We start from the raw sequence: 26,855 nt of genomic DNA, 5'->3' as shown, positions 1-26,855 counted from the left end.
GGTGTGACATGCGTTTAAACTTAGCACACAACCTTTTCGGTTTTTTTGCCTTCATAATTGCCTTAGTTTTGCTGCTCACCATCCTTTTACCACTACGTTTGTTTCTAGAGACTTTAGGTGGTAAGATCTTGATTTCTTTTGGAGCCTTGCAGTTGAGAAGGACCTCCAATTCTTGTTCTTTGGTCAAAGGCTTTGGGTTTGGCTTCAACTTCTCTCGGAATTCTTTAATTAGCTTGGCAAACTCTTTCATATCTGACTCTTCTTCTTTTCTTTTGAGCATACCAACAGTTGCGTAAATCTCAGACCACACCAGAGACATTCCAAATTTACTATTACCAGTAAGATCATAGTTTTCCAGCAGATTTCCATTCAAATCATAAACTGGGTTTCTGAGTGCATTCTTACTCCACCTACGCAAAATGTATTTCTCAGGTATTTCCTTAAACTTTCCCGAGCAAATCCAAATGATGTGGTTGCATAAAATACCTTTCCTTTCAAACAATTTACATGTACAACGGACATCCATTGTTCTCCTATTATACTCAACTGCATATCTCTTTCACTTGTTTGCGTCCTCAACAATTGAAACTTCAAAGTTAGTTACTGGATCTGGTGGGGTGTATCCACAAACACTACACGCATTTACCGAAAATTTAACCCCCTCTTGGAAGTCAAAGAACACTTCATGTGTATAGACCTTCACTGCATGGGCCTCCCAGTTTGACCCGAATAGCGTTTCAGGCATTGAGTTGTGGCTTTGTGCTTCAAGAAGCTTTAGATTGTGCCTTTGTTGGTCCATGGCACTCTCAAATCTCATCCAAAATTCTACGAGAGTCCCATATTTATTTTCAAATCTCTTGAAGAAGTTATTCGAACTCTCTGATCTTTGCGTGGTTTTTAAAATGTTGCCCATCGGCACATTCCTGAAATAAGCGGGTATCCACTGATCTCATTCCGCAAACTTGCCAGTTAACCATTTATTTCCTTCTAACGAGGACTCGCTAATGACCTTAGCCCAATTCTCTTCAAATTCCTTAGGCTCCAAGTCCTCGCTCCAGACAACATTGTTCAGACGACTTAAGAAATCAGTCTCTTTGCAAATTGTGCTCCCAACCTTGTCTGTTACTTTCTTCATAATGTGCCACATGCAAAAGCGATGTCTTGCTATTTTGAACACGGTTGCAAGTCACAAAATCCACATTATCTATTGTCAGAGTATTATCTTCTATGGTCACAAATCAAGCTTTAAGATTCACAAAACAAGGTCTCAAATTCACAAGATAAGAGAAATACAAAAATAGGCAATTTCAACAACTTATGACCAAGTTTAAGAATATTAGCTTTGTGTTTCACAAATCAAAATCTAAGATTCACAAAACAAGCCCTAAGATTCACAAAATAAAGAAAAGAGCAAAGCTCGTGATTTCAACCACTTATGATCAAGTTTCACAAAATTACCATATAAGTTCACAAAACACGCTCTATGATTCACAAAATAAACTTCAAGATTCACGAATAATGTTCCTAGATTCACCAAATAAATAATATTCCAAACACACCTGGAACTGCATTTATTATTCCGGCATCTTGGTCACTGATGATGTAATTGGGTTCTTTGCCACCCATTGCTTTCATAAACTGCTGAAATGCCCAAATAAATGAGTCATCATCTTCATACTCTAAAAGCAGGCATCCAAATGTTATTGACTTTTTGTGATTGTCAATCCCAGTGAAAGGCGCGAATTTCATGTTATATTTGTTCATTCCATAGGTTGGATCGAATGAAATAGCATCACCAAACAATGCGTAACATCTGATGGAATCCGCATTTGTCCAAAAAATTCTTGTCAAAGCACTGTCAACATCTGTTTCATATGCAAATACCAACCCTTTTGTCTCTCGGAGGGTTTCTAAATGAGAGATGAACATATGTCCATCCTTGCCATTAAGTAGACACTTTACATTCCTTGAGAAATTCTTGAACTGCATAAGGGTAGCTCCCACATTTTCGAAACCCTCTGCTTGTTCCTTGCATAAGTTGTATGTTAAACTAGCCCCGACATTCAATCTCGAATTTTGGATAATCAATTGCTTATGATATTCATTCAGTTGATTTATATTGTCAGCAATTTTCTCAAATTCCCTATTTTTGACAGGCGTCACTGGGTGATTGTGACCCTCACGGAATTATTCAATCTTGTACATGTTTTCATGGAATATGAATTTCATCATCGCTTCACAACCCCACCTTTTAATTTTGGTTATTCTTGTACCTCTTTGCTTATTGGAACTCTGAGCCTCCTCATCACCACCTCCACCCCTTTTCGTACCAGTTTTAGCAGCTGTTTTTCTATTTCCACTTAGTGCACCAGCTTTTGTTTTGTCACCGGTTTCTACGGTTGTTGTTTTTGCATCAGCTTTGGGTGGACGATTTTTCCTCTTATTAAAACTTTCACGATGGCAAACCATGCATTTTGTTCGAATAACACCATCTTTAAACCTCTTATTTGAAGACTTCCTTGCTTCAAACCCACAAGCAATAGCATAAATTTTATAGAACAACATCGCTGACTCTAAGTCCACAAATGTTTTGCCAACCACGGGTGTAAACTTCTCTTCAATCCTACTTATCCATTGCTCAGTGCTACCCGGTGTGTAAGTTACCAAAGTAGTAGGTGTGGAAATAGTTGGCATTGTAGGGGTTACTAAGACAGCATTAGAACCCTCACCATCCTGACCAGAACCAACATTAGAGCAAGGAACCTCACCACAACCGACAAGAGGCGTCACACTACACTGTGAGTTGTTGGTGACATTTGAATCAACACCTAAGAAGATAAAAGGTTCACAAAGTCATATCTCACATTCACAAAACAAGGCTTAAGATTCACTAAATAAGGTTTGTGATTCACAAATGAAGGAAGAGAGCAGAATAGGTGATTTAGAAATAAAGTCTCAGAATATTATCTTCGAGTTACACAAATTAAGCCTCAAGATTCACAAAACAAGGTCTGAGGATCACAAATAAAGAAAAGAGCAAAATAGGTCATTCCTAAAGGGTTCACAAAAATAGCTCTAGGATTCACAAGCACAAGGACTGAGATTCACAAGTTCACTTTTTGGTTCAGATTATTAGTTCAGTTTTTAATCTTACCCAGGTTGTATATATTAGTTATTAAGTTTCACAAAATAACCTTCTAGTTTCACAAACTAGGGTCTCTGCTTCACACAAAAAGAAATAAAAAAAATTGCATCAGTAACGTTTAACAACAGAGATTCACAAAACAAGGCCCAGGATTCACTAAATAATGGCTGAGATTCACTAAATAAAGGCTGAGATTCACTAAATAAAGTATCAGATTATTAGTTCAAATAATTAAAAAAAAAATAGGTGAAGATTATGAGTTCACTTTTAAGAAAAGGCCAGGTTGTATGTATCAGGATATTTTGATGATTTGTTAATAACACTTCCATTCCCAAAAAAAAGACATTGAACAATCAAGAATTCAATCAAAAAAATTAATATATGGGTAATGCGAACAGGCACTGTTGACAGTTGCGCCAAATACCAGGCCTATAAATATCTAATTTCTGAAACATAATAGTATATACCAATAACCTCTCTTCTCTCTTCGGTAAAACATTTCAAAAATCCCTATTGCACACAATGTCTCATTTATTTTTATTCCCCTATACTTGTGTTTTGGCGAATGTCCCAGGTTATATGGATAAAAAAGGGAAGTATGTTTGTCGCGACCTCTCTAAATTGGCAGATTGTTTAATGAGCCAAGGTTATAAGATAGTGTCTTTGGTGCCTGTTATGTGCAGGCAGACTTCTCATTTTATGGGATTAGTACTAATTCAATTTAACTACACTCGAGTATGTAGAAGAGTCCCATATTTATCTAAACACGCAGGAAGATCACTCGCTGATGCAGATGAATGGTGCACCTATAGCTATATCAATATTGCTCTTTGTGCATTGGTGATGTGACCATAATTGGCGCATATTTAGCCCCCGAATTACCATTGTTTCCATGCTTTTTAGTACCTATTTGGGTCATTTCTTATCTTTAGTTCTTTGTTTTGCATATTCTTTGAGATTTTGATCCCTTGGTAGGAAAGGAGTAAGAATCTTGCATTTTCCTGGCAAAACAAGGCTAAATTGATCATATTCAATGACCAAGCATCAAGGAGAGACAAGACTAGAAGGCCTTTGTACATAGCATAGTAGAAGAGCATTGTTGAGAAAAGGATCCTTGAGTCCCCAAGGAAATCCCCAAGGAATTCATGAAGAAAAGGGAAGAAAAGAAGAAGAAAAGATGCTGCCAGACAATCCGAACGGATTGTACACAATCCGTCCGTCCTTCCAAGCCCAATCCGAGCGTCCCGCAAAGGAATCCGCTCGGATTCCCCCTCGCCAATCCGAGCGTCTTGCCCAAGGATCCGCTCGGATTCTCCAGCCCAGATCCGGCCGTCCCGACTCCCATCCGCACGGATTTCAGACCAAGACGTTTTCATTCTTCAAGCCACGATAAGAGAAGCCCTTCTCTCGGAGAATACCGGAGTCTCCTTGCTCAACTTAAAAAGTGTAATTACTAGTTTAGCCCTTAGTTAACCCTAATGCATCCTCCCTAATTTTCACTATAAATACCCCATTAGTCTAATTAGAGGAGCATGTTCTTCTTATCAATAATTAGTGTAGTTAATATCAATCAAATCTCTCTTCAATATTGTAATCAAGAATTAATCAAGTTTTAATCCAAGTTTTAGTTCTTTAATCTCTCTCTTGTTCTTACTTTATTTTGGGTAATTGAAGATTATTTGGGTTATTATTGGGAGATTGACAACCTCTCAATCTAGGATTCAAGTACTTCTATTATTCTTGCTTTATTATTGGAATCATTAGTAGGTATAATCTCTTAATCCCTTTTTAATTATTGCTAATTACTTTCATTTATTCATCATGTTTCATTATGTTAGTATGATTGACAACCTTTCTAGCATGATCAATATGATAATGAGTGAGTAGTCTCTTAGCTAGGGTTTAATGGGTGATTAGGGGAAACCAACATGGGGAATGATTCATGCTTAAATTAATATGCTTTCATATCTTATTTGCTTGCTTGTTTTGATCTTAATACATGCACATGTTATATTTGATGAAATGCTAAGCCTATGAATCCTTGCATTTACTATCATCACCTATCTTTTCAATGAGACTTGTAAGACATAACCCAACTCGAGTCTTGTTAGACCATGCATGTGTTGAGTAGGAAAGATTAAGTCGACTTGTAGGTGTTGTACAATCTAATCGATTCGGCTCCGGGACCCAAACTTTCCTAGGATTGTAAGATATAACCCAACTCAATCCATCACAACAATAATTGCTTGCTTATAATTTGAGAACATGCTTGTATGATCATATCCCATGATTCCCCTATGAACCCATGACACCCTAGTGCCTTTAATCAATTGTTTACACCCCTTATTTTATTCATCTTGCTAGTTTATTCTCATTGCTATTTTAGTTTAGTAACCTTCTACATCAACCCAATTTGTGACACCCCTTAGACACTACTAGTTACAATAGAATTCTCATTTCAATACCCGTCCCTTGGGATCCGACCTTTACTTGCCTCTTTACTAATTGTAGAGTTGTTTGTGAAGTATAAATTGTGTTTTGTATCGACCATTGACCAACGACCACATATGCTTAATTTGTGAAACGAAATGGACTCGATCAAAAATGGCGCCGTTCTTAGGGGACGGTGTTTAATTGATTTAAGATTTCTTTTATTGTTTTTAGTTGTGTCTTTTTCACCTTGGGGAAGTAAAACTCCTCAAGGTTTGTTCTAATTGTTTTTGAGTTGTTTGATATTTTGCATGTCTAGAAGGTTACAAAGAGATTTGTTACCTTTTGACCGTGAAATCGAAAGAACCTTGACGAATAATAGGAGACTTGTTAGGAGGAATTTGGGAGGTGTTGGTGAAGTTGTTCAACCCACTAGTGAGTTTGTCAATCCTTTCGCAATAGAAGGAGAACAAAACCCATTAAACAATACCACATAAAATCCACCTACAATGCCTAAATTCTCGTCACACTCTATACCCACCGAGGAGGATTTACCAAATGGTACTCCTACACCACAACATCTTACCGGAAACTTTATTGCCAAGTCCGCCTTCATCCAACTAGTTGAGAGGAGCCAATTCGGGGGAATGCCTAGTGAGGACCCTCATTCTCATATGGAAACCTTTTGCGATTATTGTGAAGCTATCTCTCAAACGGGCGTGACTCAAGACCAAATAAGATGGGTCTTATTTCCTTTTTCGTTAATCGGCACCGCAAAGCAATGGTTGAAGGGCCTTGATAAGGCCACCCTTGGAATAGATTCTTGGAAGAAGCTAGCTCTAGCCTTCTACAAAACATTCTACCCACCGGAAAAGACCAATATGCTAAGAGCTCAAATTACGGGTTTTAAGCAAAGGGATGAAGAATCTTTGTATGAAGCTTGGGAGCGGTTCAAAGGTATTTGTCGCTCATGTCCTCACCATGGACTTAGCGAATGGTTTTTAGTGCAACAATTTTGGAATGGTTTATATGAAGATTCAAGGAACATTCTCAATATGGGATCAAATGGAATGTTCACCGAAGTTGATGACAATCAAACATGGAACAAGATTGAGGAAATGGCGGTCCATAATTCACAATATAGTAGACCTCGCAAGGCTACTAGAGGAGGAAAGTATGAAGTGGACACCGTTACTCAATTGGGTGCTCAACTTAGTGCTCACATTGACACAATCAACTTGAAGTTTGAACAAGCTATGGCTAGACTTGAGGAAAACTCAAAATCATCGAAGCATCATGTCAATGCCATGACGGCATCCTCATCAATCCCAAGCGGGATATGTGAGAATTGTGGAACCTTGGGTCATGACTCAAGTGAATGTAGGGGAACAACCGAACAAGTTAATGCTTTCCAAGCTTACAAAAGTGGTACCCCTTATTCCAACTTTTACAATGAAAACACCAAGTTCCATCCAAATCTCTCATACAAAAGCCAAAATGTTCAAAACCCTCAAACAACATACACCCCACCACCCATGAGAAATCAAAATCAAAGACCCTTTTACAATCGAAACCAAGGTTACCAAAATCTAAATCCATACAATCACCAAAATGACCAAGGTTTTGATGTCCAAAAAGCGGTCCTCCAAATGCAAAAGAATCAACAAGAATTTTTCACCCAAATGCAAAAAGATAGCCAAGCAAAAGACACCACCATCAACAACATTCTAGCTCACACCAAGATGTTGGAAACACAATTGACCCAACTAGCATCTTCAAGCTCACAAAGACAAAAGGGGCAATTACCACCTCAAAGTAATCCCCCTAGACATGAAACGGTTAGTGCCATTCACTTGAGAAGTGGTACAAGATATGAGGCACCGAAGAAGCAAGTTGAGGATGAAGTTGTGAAAGCTAGTGAAAAGGAAGAAATTGTGCAAAGTCCCAAAGAAGGGGAATCATCAAAAGAAGAAAGTTCAAAGAAAAATGAAGACAAAGCCAAAGAGAAGGAGCCCATTGTGATTAGACTTCCTTTTCCAAGTCGTCAAGCCAAGCCCAAATTTGATGATCAACTTGGAAAGTTCATGGAAATTGTGAAGAACTTAGAAGTCTCAATTCCTTTCACGGAATTAATCAATCACGTTCCGGCCTATGCAAAGTACATGAAAGATATCGTCACAAAGAAGAAGTCGATCCGGAAACTTGAGACTATCGCCTTCACTAAGGTGAGTAGTGCAATACTTCAAGGGAGTTCACCTCCAAAGTTAAAGGATCCGGGAAGCTTCTCAATACCGTGTACCATTGGCGACACAACGATCAACAAAGCCTTATGTGATCTAGGGGCTAGTGTGAGTGTCATGCCGTACTCGGTGAGTAAAAGGTTGGGAATGGGAGAGCTTAAATGCACCAATATCACTCTTCAAATGGCCGATAGATCGACGAAGACACCATTAGGGATATGGGAAGATGTCCCCGTGCGAATTGGGAAGTTTTTCATCCCGGTGGACTTTGTCATTGTTGATATGGAGGAAGATTCCAACATTCCAATCATCTTAGGAAGACCTTTCCTACACACCGCGGGTGCGGTGATTGATGTGAAACATGGAGAGCTCACTCTAGAAGTGGGAGATTAAAGCATAACTTTTAATCTTGACAAGACCATGAGAGCTCCTCGTTTGCATGAGCCATGTTTCATGATTGACCATTATAGCCGGAAAGATGAAAGGAAGAAATCGGAACTCCAATGGAAGAAGAAAGTTGAAGATGCTCCATTCAAAGAGCAAGTGAATTGTGACAAGGAGAGCTTGCAAAGCTCATCAAAATCAACCAAGGAAGAAGATGATGGCCTCATTGGCCAAGAGAAGAAATTGGGAGAGTTGTCTCCATCTAAGCAAGAGATTTTCAATGATCAACTCAATGAAGTTTGTGGTCTTTGGGACGACGAATTTGAAGGGATCTTTAATCCCTATATTGGGCATGCCATCGATCATGATCAACAACAAGGGCCACGGTCTATTGAGGACCTCTACCATAACAATGAACAAGCTTTTGATTACTTCTTCAAGGTGTTGAGCAACATCAACAACACCTTGAACATGCCCTCTTGACATCTCATCAAGAATGAGAGTTTGGTGGAGTCCTCCCTAAACCACCACTTGTAAATATTTCTAACTCCCTAACTTACTTTTCAATTTTTGTAATGCATTTTTGTCATTTTTGGATTTATTTTTACTTTGATCAAAATAATTGTCATGTAAGAGAGAAGTGAGGGAGGGACTAATGATTTTAATTGATGTGTAGTGCTTTACCTTAGTGTGGGGATGGCCATTGCCTAGGCTATTCATGCCTTAGTAGTGCCCCCACAATGAAGAACACAAGATTTGAAAGAAAGAAAGAAAGAATGATAAGGGAATGCGTTTGTGCACGGATGGAACTGAATCCGTGTACACAAGGACCAATCCGAGCGGATTCCTGAGAATCCGCCCGTCTGAAGAAGATCCGAGCGTCCTGCTGAGAAGACGCCCGTCTTGGGCTGTGCTGAAATTGCAAATTTCTTGACTGTCAAAGATTCCGAGCGGATTTCTGGAAAGACGCCCGTCTCGCAGAATCCGTCCGTCTTTTGAAAAAGACGCCCGTCTCAAAGCTGAAGAAAAACAAAGAAAAATCTCTGGACAAGAATCCGTCCGTCCTGCACGAAATCCGCCCGTCCCGTCTCAGAAGAATCCGAGCGGATTCCCCAGAATCCGCCCGTCTCTAGGCGGGATTTTGAAAATTTTGAAGCTGTAGAATCCGCACGGATTGCGCCCAATCCGCACGGATTGTCCCTGCGTCCTAAAATTGTCGAATTCTTTAAATACCCACCCCACCTTCATTCATTCATTCATTCATTCATAAACACTACCCATAACATCAAAACCCTCATCCTCTCCATCTCAAAAACAAAAACCCTCAACAAAATCCACCAAAATCAAATCAAACCATCTTTCAAACACCAAATCAATCACTCCATCTTCATTAACAATCAAAACCAAGAACAAAATCTTCACCTTTGAGTCGATTTTTGTTCTCATAAAGGCAAAGCCTTTCACCTTCAAAATCGATTTGGGCATCCTACAAATTGAAGATTTTTGATTCTTTACTTGGTTAGTTCATCAAATGGCAAGAACAAAGGGAGCAACAAAGGCAACAAAGGCACCAAAAGCAAAGGCTCTCTCTCAAAGGCAAAAAGCTCTACAAGCAAAGAAAGCTTTGGCAATGTTGGTATCAACACCAAACTTGGTAGTACAACAACAACAACAAATTCCTATGGAAGCATCACCTTCTACTCCGGTAATCGATCAACTCTTGCATTTTCCGGAGGTAACATTCATTTCCGATACCCATAGGAATACATTTGTCAAGTTTGCTATGAAACAAATTCAATCCACCAAATTCATATGTCAAGATGCCTTAGAGAAGTTGGGTGTTCTTGAACAAACAAGAGTCTTTTTCAATGCCATGGGTTTGAAGAAATTGTTTGAAATGAAGGAAGTAACATACCCCTCCCTTGTCTTGGAATTCTTAAGTTCTTTAAAAGTGACAAAAGTTGAGAATAGGGAAAATATTGAGTTTCGTCTAGCTAACACTAGTAGACGCATTACCTTTCCGGAATTGGGTGAAATTTTGGGTCTTAGCGATAAAGAGAAATTTTATAAGCAATATGGGAAGTATGATCCCGAGCCTCTTTGGGAGGCAATATCCGGGAAGAAATTTGAAGATTTTCATGCTTGTCGTGCTCTTTTGGTCCATCATCCGGGCATAAGAATATGGCACAAAGTTGTGGGAAATACCATAATTGCTAGGAAAGACACCAATCATTTCACGGGACTCGATTTTATTCTCCTTGAATCAACTTTGAATATTGGAAGAATTCACACCAAGCCTTACAATTCTTTGAGGCTATTGGTTGATAGATGGCTCCATGTAGATAGTGGGAAGAAGGGTCAAACCGTTATTGTTAATGGCGGCCTTGTCACGGTCCTAGCCAAGCACTTTGATTCTAATTTCAATAAGGATAGCAAGTACAAGGCTAAGGATGGTGGCCATCTTATTGATATGTCCATCTTGATTAACAAGTTTAAGTGGGTTGCTCACAATCCCCTTGATACCAAGTATGGGTGGCTTACTAGTGAGGCTCGATCATTCACTTTACCCGCAAAGATTTGCCGTCTTAGTGTCCACCGGACCAACTATTTACTTCCCTATCCGAAGAAGCCGAGTACATCATTCAACAACAAAAGGGTGATCATGAAACTCCCTCCTCTTCCATTGTTATACCGCCTTACCCCTTTGTGTATGAAGAGTTCAAACCGCAAGGAGTTGAAATTGGAAAAGACTATGTCACTCTTCTTATGCAAGCCATGCACAAGCAAGCTTATGAAGATCGGAAGAATGCATATTTGGCTCAATATCCTCCCCTCCTACATCTAGCTAGGCAAGGACTCCTTGATCCATCTTGTCCTTTGCCTAGTTGGGCGGATAGAGAAGCCTTATTTCCGGGTGCATCTAGGGACGTGGTGGAAGACAATGAGGTTGTTGGAAATGGTGAAGAAATTGATGATAATATTGAGGAAGAAGCAAGTGGAGATGAAGAAAGAGATGGTGAAGATAATGATGAGCAAGATGATGGAGAAAGTGATGAAGAAAGTGCCAAGGAAAGTGGCAATGTGACCGCTTCTCAAAGTGCCAAGGAAAGTGGCAATGTGACCGCTTCTCATGAGGGAAGTGGTGATGATAATAGCATGATGGAAGACTAGCCTTGGAGACTCCTACTCTCCCACGGTTTGTCTATATCTCTTTGTATTTTATTTTCATTTTGATCATTGTTGGTTTAGTCCTAGCAACATCAAAGGACTCACACCTCGGTTCCATTGAGGTGTTCTTTATTGTTCCCATTTTTGAAAATCCAAAATGACAATCTAGTTTCATGCATAGCATAGTGTGTGCATGAACTATACCCATGCTTTGACATTAGCAATAGTGTCTTATTTGGTTTGGGGAAGTTAATGCATACACAACGGGAGGTAATCTAAATTATCCTCTCCGTCATAACAAAAACCATGCATCATGTAGTATAGCTTAGTGTAGAATTGCATTTAGTATAGAAATCATGCATCATCTTTGCATAATTTCCATCATTTTGGCCATTGAGGACAATGCCCATATTAGTGTGGGGATGGGAATTCTAACACTTAACTTTTATTCAAAAACCATAAAAATTGAAAAATTTCAAAAATCATAAAAATTGAAAAATTGAAAAAAACCAAAAACAAGTTCATTTCTTTTGTATATATTGTCTTGTATATATTGTGTTTGTTTATCCTTGTTCACTTTGATTGACTACGCCACATCCGAGACATGAGGATATTGAAGACCGCATGGTATGATCTTTCCAATCTCCTTTTTCCTCTTTATGTTAATGACTATGTGGCTTTATTTTGATTGATGCGGTACAACAATGTGAACTTAGGACTTGCATTTAGTTTATTTGGCATATTAGTTGGTAGAATCATTTGCATTAGGATGTTTATATGCTAGTTGCATCATGGCATGTAGTTTGCATGTTAGAAAAATTTTGCGAAACCGTCTATTTGGGAAGCTTGACAAGTGTATATAGGCCCTAGTAGATGCTTTTTATTCTTAAGACTTTGCTTGTTAGAATACTTGTAAAACACCCTAGGATGTGTCATGCTAGTATCCTTTGACCCATGGTTTAAGGCCTAGTCAAGAGTACCTTGTGGTGTGATAACTCCTTGGCTACCGTTTATTCCAAGGTGACCCTTGAAACCATGCATACTTCTATCATTCATCCATGTTCTACCACATTTTTGTCATCAAAGGGAATGGGCACAAAACAAAAAGAAATCAATTTGAGTTCAATGAAATGAAAAATGAAAGAAAGTTTGCAAAAATGCATCAAAAGAAAAGAGGAGCAAAATAGACTCCTAAAGCTTCAAATACAAGGCACCCTCGTTACTAATTGGGGTGACTTTGAAAATGTTCAAAAAGAAATGCAAAAAAAGTTGTCAAGTATTGAAATGCCAAAAATCAAAAGAAATGGCAAAGAAAGTGTTCTCAAATGTCAAATGCCAATGAAATTGGGGGGAAAACAAAAATAAAAGCAAACTCCCAAAGTGAAACTCAAATATCTATCGATCCCTTTATCCATCGTATCCATTTTTGTGCATGGTAGAGAGGGGACGACCCTTCTTCTTGTCTAGGCAAGGGGGAATTCCGCGATCCTCCAGTGTTTCTAACACCATAGGGAGTCTACTCTTGACAAAAGCATTTAACGATTGAGGACAAAGGTACCCTAGCTTGACACATTTTGGAGGTGATTTATTGGTATCCTTCTAGGCTTAGTAGTTTGAACAAATTGCATCTATGAAGGATTGTGTACCCTTGAATTGCTTCCCTTGTAGATAATTTCCGCCACTTAGATGAGGAAAGTGGCTATTCTTTTTGTAGATGCATCCATTATGTGTTTTTGTGTGCTTAAAGTTTGGATGTGTCGCCATTTTGGCAAGACCCACCTTGCCTTGCAAGAAGGCATCCTACCTCATGGTTGTCTTGTTGTGAGTTGAAGGGGCGGAGTGAGACCCGCTAATTGTCTCATATCGACTATTATTATTAGGTTAGGTTAGTATTGGTCCTAGTCTTTGTCACCTCTTTACTCGGGACGAGCAAAGGTTCGGTTTGGGGATATTTGATGTGACCATAATTGGCGCATATTTAGCCCCGAATTACCATTGTTTCCATGCTTTTTAGTACCTATTTGGGTCATTTCTTATCTTTAGTTCTTTGTTTTGCATATTCTTTGAGATTTTGATCCCTTGGTAGGAAAGGAGTAAGAATCTTGCATTTTCATGGCAAAACAAGGCTAAATTGATCATATTCAATGACCAAGCATCAAGGAGAGACAAGACTAGAAGGCCTTTGTACATAGCATAGTAGAAGAGCATTGTTGAGAAAAGGATCCTTGAGTCCCCAAGGAAATCCCCAAGGAATTCATGAAGAAAAGGGAAGAAAAGAAGAAGAAAAGATCTTGCAGACAATCCGAACGGATTGTACACAATCCGTCCGTCCTTCCAAGCCCAATCCGAGCGTCCCGCAAAGGAATCCGCTCGGATTCCCCCTCGCCAATCCGAGCGTCTTGCCCAAGGATCCGCTCGGATTCTCCAGCCCAGATCCGGCCGTCCCGACTCCCATCCGCACGGATTTCAAGACAAAGACGTTTTCATTCTTCAAGCCACGATAAGAGAAGCCCTTCTCTCGGAGAATACCGGAGTCTCCTTGCTCAACTTAAAAAGTGTAATTACTAGTTTAGCCCTTAGTTAACCCTAATGCATCCTCCCTAATTTTCACTATAAATACCCCATTAGTCTAATTAGAGGAGCATGTTCTTCTTATCAATAATTAGTGTAGTTAATATCAATCAAATCTCTCTTCAATATTGTAATCAAGTATTAATCAAGTTTTAATCCAAGTTTTAGTTCTTTAATCTCTCTCTTGTTCTTACTTTATTTTGGGTAATTGAAGATTATTTGGGTTATTATTGGGAGATTGACAACCTCTCAATCTAGGATTCAAGTACTTCTATTATTCTTGCTTTATTATTGGAATCATTAGTAGGTATAATCTCTTAATCCCTTTTTAATTATTGCTAATTACTTTCATTTATTCATCATGTTTCATTATGTTAGTATGATTGACAACCTTTCTAGCATGATCAATATGATAATGAGTGAGTAGTCTCTTAGCTAGGGTTTAATGGGTGATTAGGGGAAACCAACATGGGGAATGATTCATGCTTAAATTAATATGCTTTCATATCTTATTTGCTTGCTTGTTTTGATCTTAATACATGCACATGTTATATTTGATGAAATGCTAAGCCTATGAATCCTTGCATTTACTATCATCACCTATCTTTTCAATGAGACTTGTAAGACATAACCCAACTCGAGTCTTGTTAGACCATGCATGTGTTGAGTAGGAAAGATTAAGTCGACTTGTAGGTGTTGTACAATCTAATCGATTCGGCTCCGGGACCCAAACTTTCCTAGGATTGTAAGATATAACCCAACTCAATCCATCACAACAATAATTGCTTGCTTATAATTTGAGAACATGTTTGTATGATCATATCCCATGATTCCCCTATGAACCCATGACACCCTAGTGCCTTTAATCAATTGTTTACACCCCTTATTTTATTCATCTTGCTAGTTTATTCTCATTGCTATTTTAGTTTAGTAACCTTCTACATCAACCCAATTTGTGACACCCCTTAGACACTACTAGTTACAATAGAATTCTCATTTCAATACCCGTCCCTTGGGATCCGACCTTTACTTGCCTCTTTACTAATTGTAGAGTTGTTTGTGAAGTATAAATTGTGTTTTGTATCGACCATTGACCAACGACCACATATGCTTAATTTGTGAAACGAAATGGACTCGATCAATTGGCTCGAACAAATAGGGGTGATTGATAAACTAAACAAATATCATATCTTGCTTAATTTTTCAGCTTTTTATTTATTTTATTTTTGAATGTTGTTGTTTAGTTAATTCGAAAGCCATGAATCTGCGAATTTTTATGTGATGAAAAATTACAAGATTTTTAAGTTTGTTGAATATTACTTATGTTTTAATTATCACAATATCATCATTTGCTAAGATTCACTGAGTAAGGTCTGAGATTCACAAAATAAGGTCTAAGATTCACCAAATAAGTAAAAGAGCAGAAAAGGTGATTATAACCACTTATGATGACCAAGTTTCACAAAACAAGCTCTAAGATTCACTAAACTAGGTCTGAGATTCACAAAATCAGGTCTGAGATTCACCAAACAGCAAAATCCACTCAATTCATAAACTCTTACAGTAACAATTCAACCAACTCTTACAGTCACACAATTAGGTCCTAAGTTTCACAAATTCAACTCAATTCATAAACTAAACCTTGCAAAAAAACCTGAAATACAAAATCGATCCATATATTCTATAATAATCGCAGAAATTTTGACAAATACAAATTGAATCAGAAAACATAAGATTTTACAATAATTACACAAAAAACGATATACCTGATTCAATCATTGTGATATCTACAATCTCCATAGCAATTAGAGCTGCAAAATCGTCAAAAACAATGTAGTAAGTTGTACGAAATCGCGAGAAAAAGGAAATCGCTCAAAATATTGTCAAATTCAAACGTTCTATTTACGAAATCGTTCAATTTGATCAAATTCGAACCTGATATCATTAATTTATGAGTGGATTGACAGAATTGTATGAATATACTCAATTTTGATCAAAATAATGAAATTACCTAATAATTAATCGAAATCTTCTTCCGAAATTACTTCAATCGACGTTGTTGTATGTTGTTTAGCTTAAATCTACAAACAATCACTGCAAATTGATGAGTTTATAGACAAAATTTGCGTTGAATGAGTAGAACGCACGAACAGCTGAAAACGAATGTTGGTTGTTACAAACGTTGAATGTGTTTTGCTATATTTTAGAGAGAGAGTGTGTATTTGGGCTTTTGTATGTTTAATTATTCTAGAGAGAGAAAGTATTTTGGGCTAAATGAAAAGATTTGGAATGACCCCTCAATTTTCAGCCCAATGAATAATAGGAAGTTAGTACATAAATTTGCTTAATGAAGGAAATTGGTGAGGCCGGCCGCCTCGCCATAATTAACGGCCTCTTTGGATCCGGCCTATATATATATATATATATATATATATATATATATATATATATATATATATATATATATATATATATATATATATATATGCGGGATCTCGTGAGTTGGGGTCTTATGGTGAGTTGTGAGTTGGGGAAATCAAGGGCTGAGATTAAAAGAAATCAAGGGCTGAGATTAAATGATAAATTAGAAAAAAAAAAGGAAAAATCGAAAAATACAAAAGCAGCTGAAACATAAAACAAAAACTTCATTCAAACGATATTCTCTCTCTCTCTCTCTACATCTCTCTACAAATCAAAAACAGAGAAACTCAAAAATCAGAACGCCGACTATAGCAATCTCATAAAAACCTAATAAAATTACACAAAATCGTTGATTTTTAGCTATAATCGAATTACAGGTAATGTAAATTCGTTGATTTTTAGTGTATTCAATCGTATTTTCGGAATTAATGTAAAATTCGTGAAATTCGTTGATTTTAATTGAATTGAATACTTGATTTTACTGTTTTTAGGTATAAAAGATGGACAACGAGATTAATAACAATGTAAGCGAAGAAATCAACTCGACAGTAAATATGGAAACAGGTAATACTGCTATTGATTCTTATCTCTTTATCCGCCGTTGTTTATAAATCAATTATTGATTTCTATGTGTTTCTCAGCTGTTATTCTGATATTATTGTACTGTCTGGCTTCTATTAGAGTAGAAAAAGAGAACTGTTATTCTGATATTAATGTACTATTATTGTAACAGTACAGTAACATGATTATATTATTCGACTGTTATTGTGATATTATTGTAATATTATTGTGCAGTAGCATGAAAATATATGCCTTGCAAAAGAGTACCATAATAAATACAGTATTATATGTATGTAATAAAGTAGAATCAGAGTGTTGTTATTCTGATATTACTGTACTATTATTGTAAAGTAGAGAAACATGATGATATTATTGTACTATTATTCTGATATTATGGTACTATTGTTGTGATATTATTGTGCAGTAGCGTGAAAATATACGGCTGATAAGAGAGTAGCATAAGATAAACACATTTAGTGTTATTGTGATGTTATTGATTGTCGTCTGTTTCCCCCCTTTGTTATCATCTTTGTTATTATCACATTACTGCAATTTTGATCTCTCCCCTATGCTACTGTTATTGTGATGTTATTGTGATTTTGTTGTCCACTGACTGTACTCATTATAATAATTTACTGTCCCAGATCTTTCTACTGTGTCTATTGTTGAAGATAATGCAGTCTTAACTATTGGGGATTCTTCTAATAACAATATATACACCAGCCCATCCTGTTCAGACGAAGAAAACGATGAGCTTGTTCCAACCCTTCATTTACAAAGAAGACAGTGGGTAGCGAGTGGGTAAGGACTGTTGAGAGTGATTTTACCCCTAAACGTGGCATGTTCTTTCTTACCTAGGACGATGCAGTACAGTTCTACAGCATATATGCATTGGCTTGCGGATTTGATGTGAGAAGGTACACAAATGCGCAATATAAGGGGGGCGTCAGCGTCAAATCACTGGTCTGTAACAGACAGGGGTATAGGGATATGAAAAGAAAATTGCGACTTGAAGCAACAAATCACGAAGCTGGTAATTTGAGTGCAGTAGAGAACAAAGAGCGACGAATTAGACAACCAAAGAATCATGCTCTGACACGGTGTGGCTGCAAGGCGCACATGAGGTTGAGAACCTGTGAAAAAACAGACGAAAGACCGGCTGGGTATATTGTGGATGTCTTTGTAGACGTTCACAATCACTCTCTTTACTCTGTCAAAAACAGGGAGTTCTAGAAACTCTCAAGGGACGTCCATGACTACATTAAGAGGACCATTATTGATCATACTAAGCTCAACATAGGTCCAACATTGAGCTTCAGAATTCTCAAGGAATACTCAAATGGTTATCAGAATATCGGTGCCTCTTTGCTAGACTTCAAAAACTTCAAACGAAATATCAAGTGTTACATTGGGGATAAGGATGCTAGTATGTTCATTAGGCATTTCAAAATGCTGGCTGAAACAAAGGGGTTCTATTTTGCTTATGATCAGGATGAGAACAAATGCTTGACGAAGGTTATTTGGGCTGATAAGGAAGGGATAAACAACTACAAGTTATATGGAGACACGATAACGTTTGATCCTACTTATGGGACAAACAAATATTTCATGGTGTTTACTCCCTTCACCGGAGTAGACCACAACAAGAAGACGGTAACTTTTGCAACTGGGTTACTTGACTTCGAGAGTCAGCATTCATTTGAGTGGATTTTTAAAAAAATTCTCGAAGCAATGAGGCAGCAGCAACCTCAATGTGTAATTACAGACCAGTGCTCTGGAATTAAAAAGGCCTGCCCAAATGTCTTCAATCAGTCTGTGCACAAGTACTGCATGTGGCATATCATGCAGAAAATTCCTGAGAAAGTGGGAAGGGCAATCTGCAATGATACGGAATTTATGACCGACATAAATGCCGTTGTTTGGGATGTCGACCTCGAACCAGACAAATTTGAACAGAACTGGAAAACTGTTATTGAAGCACATGGTATGCAAAGCAACCGGTGGTTGAAGTATGTCTTTGCAATCAGACAAAAGTGGATACCCGCATACTTTTGGGATCTGCCTCTAGGTTGTTTGTTGCGAACAACCCAGAGATCTGAAAGTTCAAACAGCTATTTCAAGCGGTTTGAAAGCCACTTTGGAACCCTTGTCGAGTTCTGGATGAGGTACAATTCCGCAATAGAGCAGCAAAGGCATACACAAAGGAGGATGGATAATGCCAATGAGCATAGTATGCTCGAGAAAGTAGGGCCGGTGAAGGTAGAGATGCATGCCTCACTTGTCTACACACATCCTATCTTTGCGGACTTTCAGAATGAAGTCAAACATGCGATATGCAGCATGGGGGTCGGGGGTTTGACAACAGTAGGGGCAGTGGAGTACCATGACGTTCGTGATGGACTGAAGCACAGAAGCTTCCGAGTTGAATTTAACACCAAAACTAACGAGAGCAAATGTGCATGTAAGTTGTTTGAGAGGCATGGCATTGTCTGTCGGCATATCGTGGGTGTGGAATGGTAGGCGGTGCACGGGATACCCGACCCTTATGTCCTTGCTCGATGGACAAAGAAATCCCTAGGCCAATTCTCCGAGATGAAAATGGAAAGGTGATAGAAGACATTGATGAAGCTGACATCAAGAAAGCTGAGATGTCAAAGGTTTGGTGTGAGATTTATGCAACTGTCGGGGTGATGGACAGTTATGCTACAGTTAAACAGATGAAGCAACTGCAGAAAACCACGACACGTTCGGGGAGAACATCACATGACCAATTGAACCGAAAACTATAAACCAGGAAATCGAGGCTCTTCTCGGCATCACAGCTTCAAATGATATTGACCTTCGACCGCCAAACAAGGCCAAGAATAAGGGCAGTGGTAAAAGATTAAGGTCGTCGAAAGAAAAGGCCAAGAGCAAGCCACAAAAGAGGAAGCGAAGATGCGGTAACTGCAAGAAGTGGGTGAACCACAACAAGAGAACTTGTAACCTTCCATTTCTTTGAAAGTCCCCCTTCGATGACGATGATGAAGAAGAATCGAAAGCGAAGAGGTATGAATCGAACTATTACTCTCCTATTATTCTAATGTTATCCTCTTATTCTACTGTTATTCCCCTATTATTCCGGTGTTACTCTGCTATTCTGCTGTTGTGTTATTCTCTCTTGCTATTCTCGCTATTAATGTGTTGTTATTTTTTAATAGAAAATGGATATTCTTTGTGGAAATGGATAGTGTCTGCGCAATAGCAGAGTAGCCGCTAAATTTGCTCTAATTGTTATTCTCGCTATTAATGTTATTCTCGCTATTCTCGCTATTAATGTAGTTGCTAAATACTAAGCAAACATTGCAGGAATATGAATCAGATGCATGAACTAACAAAGACAAAAGAGACGCAAAAGACAAATGGCTACGATGACGATGAAGACCTCGCCTAAAAATGTCAAAGACTTTTACTATTTGTCATTGTTTGAATTACATTTTAACCTAAAATGTTTCTTCTAGATAATAAAGTGAGACCTACATTATATGAGAATTAATACTAGTTACTTTAATTTTTTTGTTAATATTATCATTTTTTTTCACAAACCACCCACAAAAATAAAGCGCAATTACACACTACAATAATAGTTGAATAATAACAGATTAGTAATATTTATAAAAAGCAGTTCCACTTTTCAGTTTTTATTAAAAACAGTTACCTAACCTAATCTAATATAATTACAGGAAAACTGTTTGTATTCCCCAAGCCCCTATAAATCGCTATTGCGTGGTTTAAAAAAAAAAACACACACACACACACACCTTTGAATAAGTACGGAAAAACTGTTTGTATTCGGGAAAAACTCGCATCTCCTCTCGCAAAAGGTAATTTCTTATCTTTTTTTTTGGTAGACAGGTAATTTCTTATCTTTCTATACTTTATTACAGAAAAATTGTTTCTATTCCCCAAGCCCCTATAAATACTGCTATTTCGAGTAAACAAACAAACACACACACTGAAAAAGTCCATTCCAAAAAAAAACTTTATCTCCTCTGCAAAAAGGTAATTTCTTATCTTTCTATTCTTTATTTTTCTTTGATGTTTATTTTTCTTATCTGTCAACACTATACTCTATGCTGCAGAAAAGGTAATTCTCCTTCTTCTGCTTTGGTTTGCTTTTAATTTGGTTGAAATATTTTAAACATCTTTTTATAATGCAAAAAGTTTCATACTTCCAATGCTGCAGGATGAGTGACGTAACTGACGATAGCCGAAGGTCCCCGACAAGGGAGGAAATCAATGAAGCGAAACGGACAATAGAGTCCCTCACAATAGAGTTGATCGACACAAGGACAAATTTAGAGGCAGTAGAAAACCGTGAAGAGGCCTTAATAAGAGAGGTCGACAATGTTAAGGCACAGTTGAAGGTTGCTGAACTTCAAAATGAACGTATGCGTAGACAGTTGAAGGAAAAGAAAAATAGGAACTACACAGAAGCCGACATGAACAATCAATTCATTGCTGGTGTGAATGCTCTGAGGAAGTATTACACTGAAGTCGATATTCAATCTCTGGCGATTGGACACCAGTTCTGAAAGCCATGGAACTTATAGAAGCATACAAAAACTCTTTTGAGGATGAGTCGGTGGAAGTTGAGAGCACTGTCCAAGGACCGGCGCGCAGGCATCAGAGAATAGAATAAAGATATAAAAATCTAACGATGATGGTCTAGGGCCGCTGCTTTTAAATATGTTTAAAATATTTATTGCTTTTTAAAAAATGGCTTTCATATTTTAGATCGTTAATGTTTATTATGTAATTACTATCTTTAACTACTATTTACTACTATGTTTAAGTAATGTTGGAATAACAGAAGTCTTTGCCAGAATAATAGTGCAATAACAAAGATAATAACTCGCTAATTATGCGGAATAAATACCGCAATAACAATGAGAATAATGGTAGAATAACGAGTGGAATAAAAAGCGAGTCTAAACCTTTGCTTTTACACTTGACTAAATTTACACTTGGATAAAAATGAATAGTTTTAACAAAATAATGTTGGACTAACGGTGGAATAATGAGAATAAACTAGTCCTTTTGTGGAATAATCTGCAATAATAAATTTGAATAAACTACTTGTTATGCGGAATAATAGTGCAATAACAATGAGAATAACGGTGCAATAAGAATAGAATCACAATTGAAAAAAAACATTGACCATTGTGAGTTGAATAGAAAATGCATATTCTTCGTAGAAATTGGATTAAACCTTAATTAAACTAGTGGAATATGAGAATAAGTGTAGACTAATAGTACAATAACAAAGCAGAGTAGCCGCTTATTATATGGAGTAATCTGCAATAATGAGAATAATGGTAGAATAACACTTTGGAAAAAACGCTTGAGTCTAAACCACTGCTTTTACACTTGACTAAATTTACACTTGAATAGAAATGGATAGTGTTTGTAGAAAACAAAGGTAATAAGAAAGCTTAATTAGACTAAAATAACTGTAGACTAATTGGGCAATAACAGCACAACAACTGCTCATTATGCTGAATAATACTCCAATAACAGCAGAATAACAGTGGGATTATAGTAAAAATGGATGGTGTTTGAATAAAGTACAACTAATATGAAAACTCAATTAAATTAGAGTACACACTGGAATAACACTAGAATAATAGGGGGATAAAAGCACAATAAACTAGTTATTATACAGAATAACAGTGCAATAACAGCACACTAATTGTTTAACAAACAGTTTACACTAACTTAGTCTGACTTTCCTGGATACACAACCGTCAAAGGTACTGCATTCATGACGATGCCTGACTCTTCACCACCAGCAGATGATTGGGGTTGAACTTCTGGCAACTTGTTCCTTGCTGCCGCCAAACCCAACGTCTTCGGCCAGCCGTCACTTTATCAAGAACTACTTGCCTATAAAGATTAATATCCGCCAAGATCAGGGAAGCCGACATTTCAACACAAAAGCTTCGACGAGCAATCTTGCCGTGAAGATTGCACTCAAACACGCTTCCACCATATTCTGCCATCGTGTACAACAAGAAACACCCCGACTCGGAATTCAGCAGTTCCTTCTTTTTCCATTTAAAAGGAACATCAACGATTTCGAAATTGCGGCAATCTTCAGACTTCAGAACATTATGACCCTCCATAAAAACATACATATAGTTTGCCACAATCTCGGCCAATCTTCTGTAATCGGCTATTTGCTTGGAATCGTGAGTCATGTTGTCCAAAATATCAATCGATTCATTCATAAAGTTGATGCAGAAACAAGAGTAGTGATCATTGTACAGAATCGGCACAAACACAAGGTCGGAGTTCAGACGACATCTTCCATTGCAGGAATCGAAAAACACATTCCAGAATGCCAACAGCTTCTTACCCGGACCGTCAAGAGGGCTTGAGGAATCAAAGATCTCTAAGAGTGAATAAAGAGGATCCTTCAAAACAGAAAGCATAAACAACCAAAAATAGTACACAATTGTTAACTCTATATCAATACTTGTGAGTCAATCTGTAGGTAATAACGCAAAATAGCAAAGGAAAAAACAAAATACCATATGACGAACTCCGAAAAACATTGAGCTTGGTTCTGAACGTTCCTCAAACTCCAACGAATTCAAAAGAATCGACCAAACATCAACTACTCTTGTTGTCATCATAGCAGCTGCATCTACAATGGAAACAATATCCCCCTATCCAAAAACACGCCGACGTTGTCGTTGTACAACACTAACATCTCACTGCATTCACAAAAAATAACATATGATGAGAACAGTGGGATTACAGTGGTATAATAGCAGTATAACAGTTCAATAACAGAACAATAACAGCGGAATAATAGTGGTATAACAGCAGAATAACAAAAGGGAATTAACAGTGGGATTACAGTGTACTAACAGGGGAATAATAGTGGTATAACAGTAGAATAACAGTTCAAAAACAGCAGAATATCAAAGGGACCTAACAGTGGAATTAGACGACTGACTAGGTTGACAAAATAACAACATAATAACAGCAGATTAACAGCAGACTAACAGTGGGAAACAGAAAGACTAACTGAATAGGAACACCACAATCAAAGAAATGAATATCGACACATACTCTTCTTTCAACTGAGCGTCTTCACGAAGAACAAAGTCCACCACTTGCTTCCGCACCTTCAGCATCTTAGAGAACTGTTTTTTGTTCTTCCGAAACAAATCCGACACCGCAACAAACCTACTGTCCTCTGGCCCGCAATCCATAGAGAAACCCAGCCCGTCGTCCGCCTTACCCCTTTTATGACTACCCAAAGCCGACTTTGGACTCACGGTGCTATCCACACCCCTGCTTCCCACTTGACGGCTGGCAGTAGGGGTGTTTCTAGAGAATTGATCTTTGTCAATGACGATGATGAGCGAAGCGACGGGCTCGACAACAAAGGCTGCGTCGTCTTAACCTTCTTACCAACGGTTTCACCGCGAACCACGACGTTTCTTACCGCTTTGAGAAGCCCTCTTTTCCGCATCCTCAATACGCCGTTTCTCTTCAAGCACACTCAGGGTTTCCTTTCTCGTCTTGTTCAACTCCTCCAAACTTTTCAACACATCTTCCCTGGACTCGTTCATATCAGACAGCACCAACAACACAACGATCTCAGCGCGGTAAAGGGCTCTTGAATCACAATTACCCAAGTCACAATCAAAAACAGTTCCACGGTAAAAGAGCATGTGCAATATCGTATATACACCGCAGTCCAAATTTTCAATCGCAGCGGTTTGCCAGGTAAAAGGGACGTTGACAATTTTATAATCTTTAACCTCCCCGTCTCGAGCAACTCCTTTGTTGACCAGGAAATCAGACATCAAGCTCACCTTTTAAAAAAAAGGAAAAAGAAAACATAATTACTAACAATACTTAAACAAACTAGGCTAAACACCAAGAGAAAATTAGGCACAATAAATGACTTACAGCAGTTTGACAATACACCAAACGTACACACGCCTGTTGATCACCAGCAAACATCGCCTCTTAAAATACATTATCAAGATATTCAACCCTCTTCGCAATGAAGTTGATGCACTTGACTAAAGTGCTCATGCAAAAGAATTGGGATGAAAATGCTGGGAAAATATTTGGCCAAAAAAATTGTTACTAATTATGTGGTTTTTTTAAAAAGCGTAAAACAATGAGAATTACAGCAGAGTAATAGTAGACTAACAGTAGAATAGTAGTAGAAAACACACAAAGTACATAAAACATACCATATCATAAGTAAGATCACACTCTCTCTTGTTGTTATTGACAAAGACAGTAAATGACAACATGACTTCCGCACATAAATCACTCCTGGAAGCCTTATCATATTTCGACGGCATACAAAGTCGCCGCAATGGATACTAAACAAAAAGTGGAGAAAAGAGTTGAAATGTGATGCAAAAATGAAAAATAAAATAAAAGAAACGATAAGATAGAATAACTAACCGTTGCACCCATCCCAAAGAAAAGTCGACTTGGACTTCCTCTTATACAAGTATCATTAAGAAAGAGGGACCACCAGTCCACAACACCAAGCATTATCATTGTATCTGGAACCATCGATTCCATATCCTCTCGATTCATGTAACTGTTCACACCCCAAGTGACAAGATTCTCCCTTCAAAACCGAATAAACAGGAAAAATAAGAGTCACATAAATATATTTTTGAAGAACAAAAAGCAGTATAATATATTAAACAGAAAGCAGAAATTTTTACAATAAAAACGAGCTCTTACCCTTGCGAAATGTTATGATCATTCAAGAAGCAGTAGTCTGCAACCTCTTTCCGCTTGGATAGCATTCGGTTGAAAACATGTCCCATCGTTATCATTGATTTTGACAGGACAACTAGCTGAGGATCCACAGTACCACAATCATAGGTGCATCCAAAATTTCGAGGCACACAGGACAACAAGTAGCTCCTCATGTGCAGCAGAGTGCAGCAAATAACTTGTACCGATATTATGAGCATTCAACCCAGCAACGCCATTGTCCTCTCGGACAGCCTCACCAACAACAGTACCAACCTCTAACACAACCTCGGAATCTGTTTATCGATTTATCTATCTCGAGACGCGACCCCAAGCAACAAGTCCGCATGACAAGACATCACCACATCCGCTACTTCCTCTTCTCGCGTCACAAATGCTTCACGCCAATTTGAGAGGAATGTTGAGTGTCATTACGCAAAGGAATGTCGGCACCGTATCCGTCACCTCCGTCTTAGGCAAACAAGCATCGTCTTTGGAATTTGATTTGCTTGAACCTCTACGGTGTACACTCAACAGTATTAGGCACGTCCTCTGGCGGATTATCAACAAGATAGTCTTCAACTTGAATGTTAACGTCCTCCACATCATTGTTAACATCCTCCACATCAATGGTAATCTCCCCAACATCAACTACTTTCTCACCGACATCATCTGGCTCTCCATAACGAAATGGCCCGAATGTCGCACTGGATATCCGTCGTAATAGAATCTAAACCGAGTGGTGACAATTGTGGAGTCCCCACCTTTACACTTTGTTGAATGACGGGACTATGTTCAACACCCTTCTTTTCAGCTACACCCTTCTTTTCAGCTATAGTCGGCCGCACATCCGTCAAATGACCCGACACACTCCTCATAAAATTGAGAAAACAGGTTAAATGATGGGGGTTCAATGATGACATCTTCATGTCTAGCTTTTTTGGAAGCTGGTTCTTCAGGAACAGTTGATCGCGATTTATTTGCCGCTTGCATAGCCAATACATGCTTTACCCGTTCGTCCAGCTCACGGATAACTTGATCCGTGAAGAAAGATGGGGTGGCAACCAAATTCTCGGACCCTTCACAACCAACTTTTTCGATTTGTTCGGTTGTGCTTTCTTTAGCGACTCGTCGGGTTACTTGGTGGG

At 38.1% G+C, this 26,855-nt stretch overlaps 2 protein-coding genes and 1 non-coding gene across 3 annotated transcripts; 1 reads left to right on the top strand and 2 right to left on the bottom strand.

The window, feature by feature from the left end:
- Positions 1-949: 949 nt before the first annotated feature.
- Positions 950-15,738, bottom strand: LOC141607647 (protein FAR1-RELATED SEQUENCE 5-like). Its single transcript, XM_074427000.1, has 5 exons — positions 15,705-15,738; positions 2,730-2,828; positions 2,249-2,522; positions 1,560-2,143; positions 950-1,164 (listed from the first exon to the last, which is right to left on the bottom strand). The coding sequence occupies exons 1-5, from the start codon at positions 15,736-15,738 to the stop codon at positions 950-952; spliced, it is 1,206 nt and encodes a 401-aa protein (XP_074283101.1).
- On the bottom strand, positions 6,457-6,563 carry LOC141609998 (small nucleolar RNA R71). Its single transcript, XR_012527896.1, has one exon. It is a non-coding gene; the product is annotated as a small nucleolar RNA R71 (small nucleolar RNA).
- Positions 15,739-18,651: 2,913 nt separating the features above from the next.
- Positions 18,652-21,494, top strand: LOC141607646 (protein FAR1-RELATED SEQUENCE 5-like). The gene is made up of 5 exons (XM_074426999.1): positions 18,652-19,381; positions 19,441-19,577; positions 19,715-19,879; positions 21,042-21,046; positions 21,146-21,494. The coding sequence occupies exons 1-5, from the start codon at positions 18,652-18,654 to the stop codon at positions 21,492-21,494; spliced, it is 1,386 nt and encodes a 461-aa protein (XP_074283100.1).
- Positions 21,495-26,855: the final 5,361 nt, after the last annotated feature.

This window comes from Silene latifolia, chromosome 10 (assembly GCF_048544455.1).
Source record: "Silene latifolia isolate original U9 population chromosome 10, ASM4854445v1, whole genome shotgun sequence".
Classification (NCBI taxonomy): Eukaryota; Viridiplantae; Streptophyta; class Magnoliopsida; order Caryophyllales; family Caryophyllaceae; genus Silene; species Silene latifolia.
This window is presented reverse-complemented; position numbering and strand designations above follow the sequence as displayed.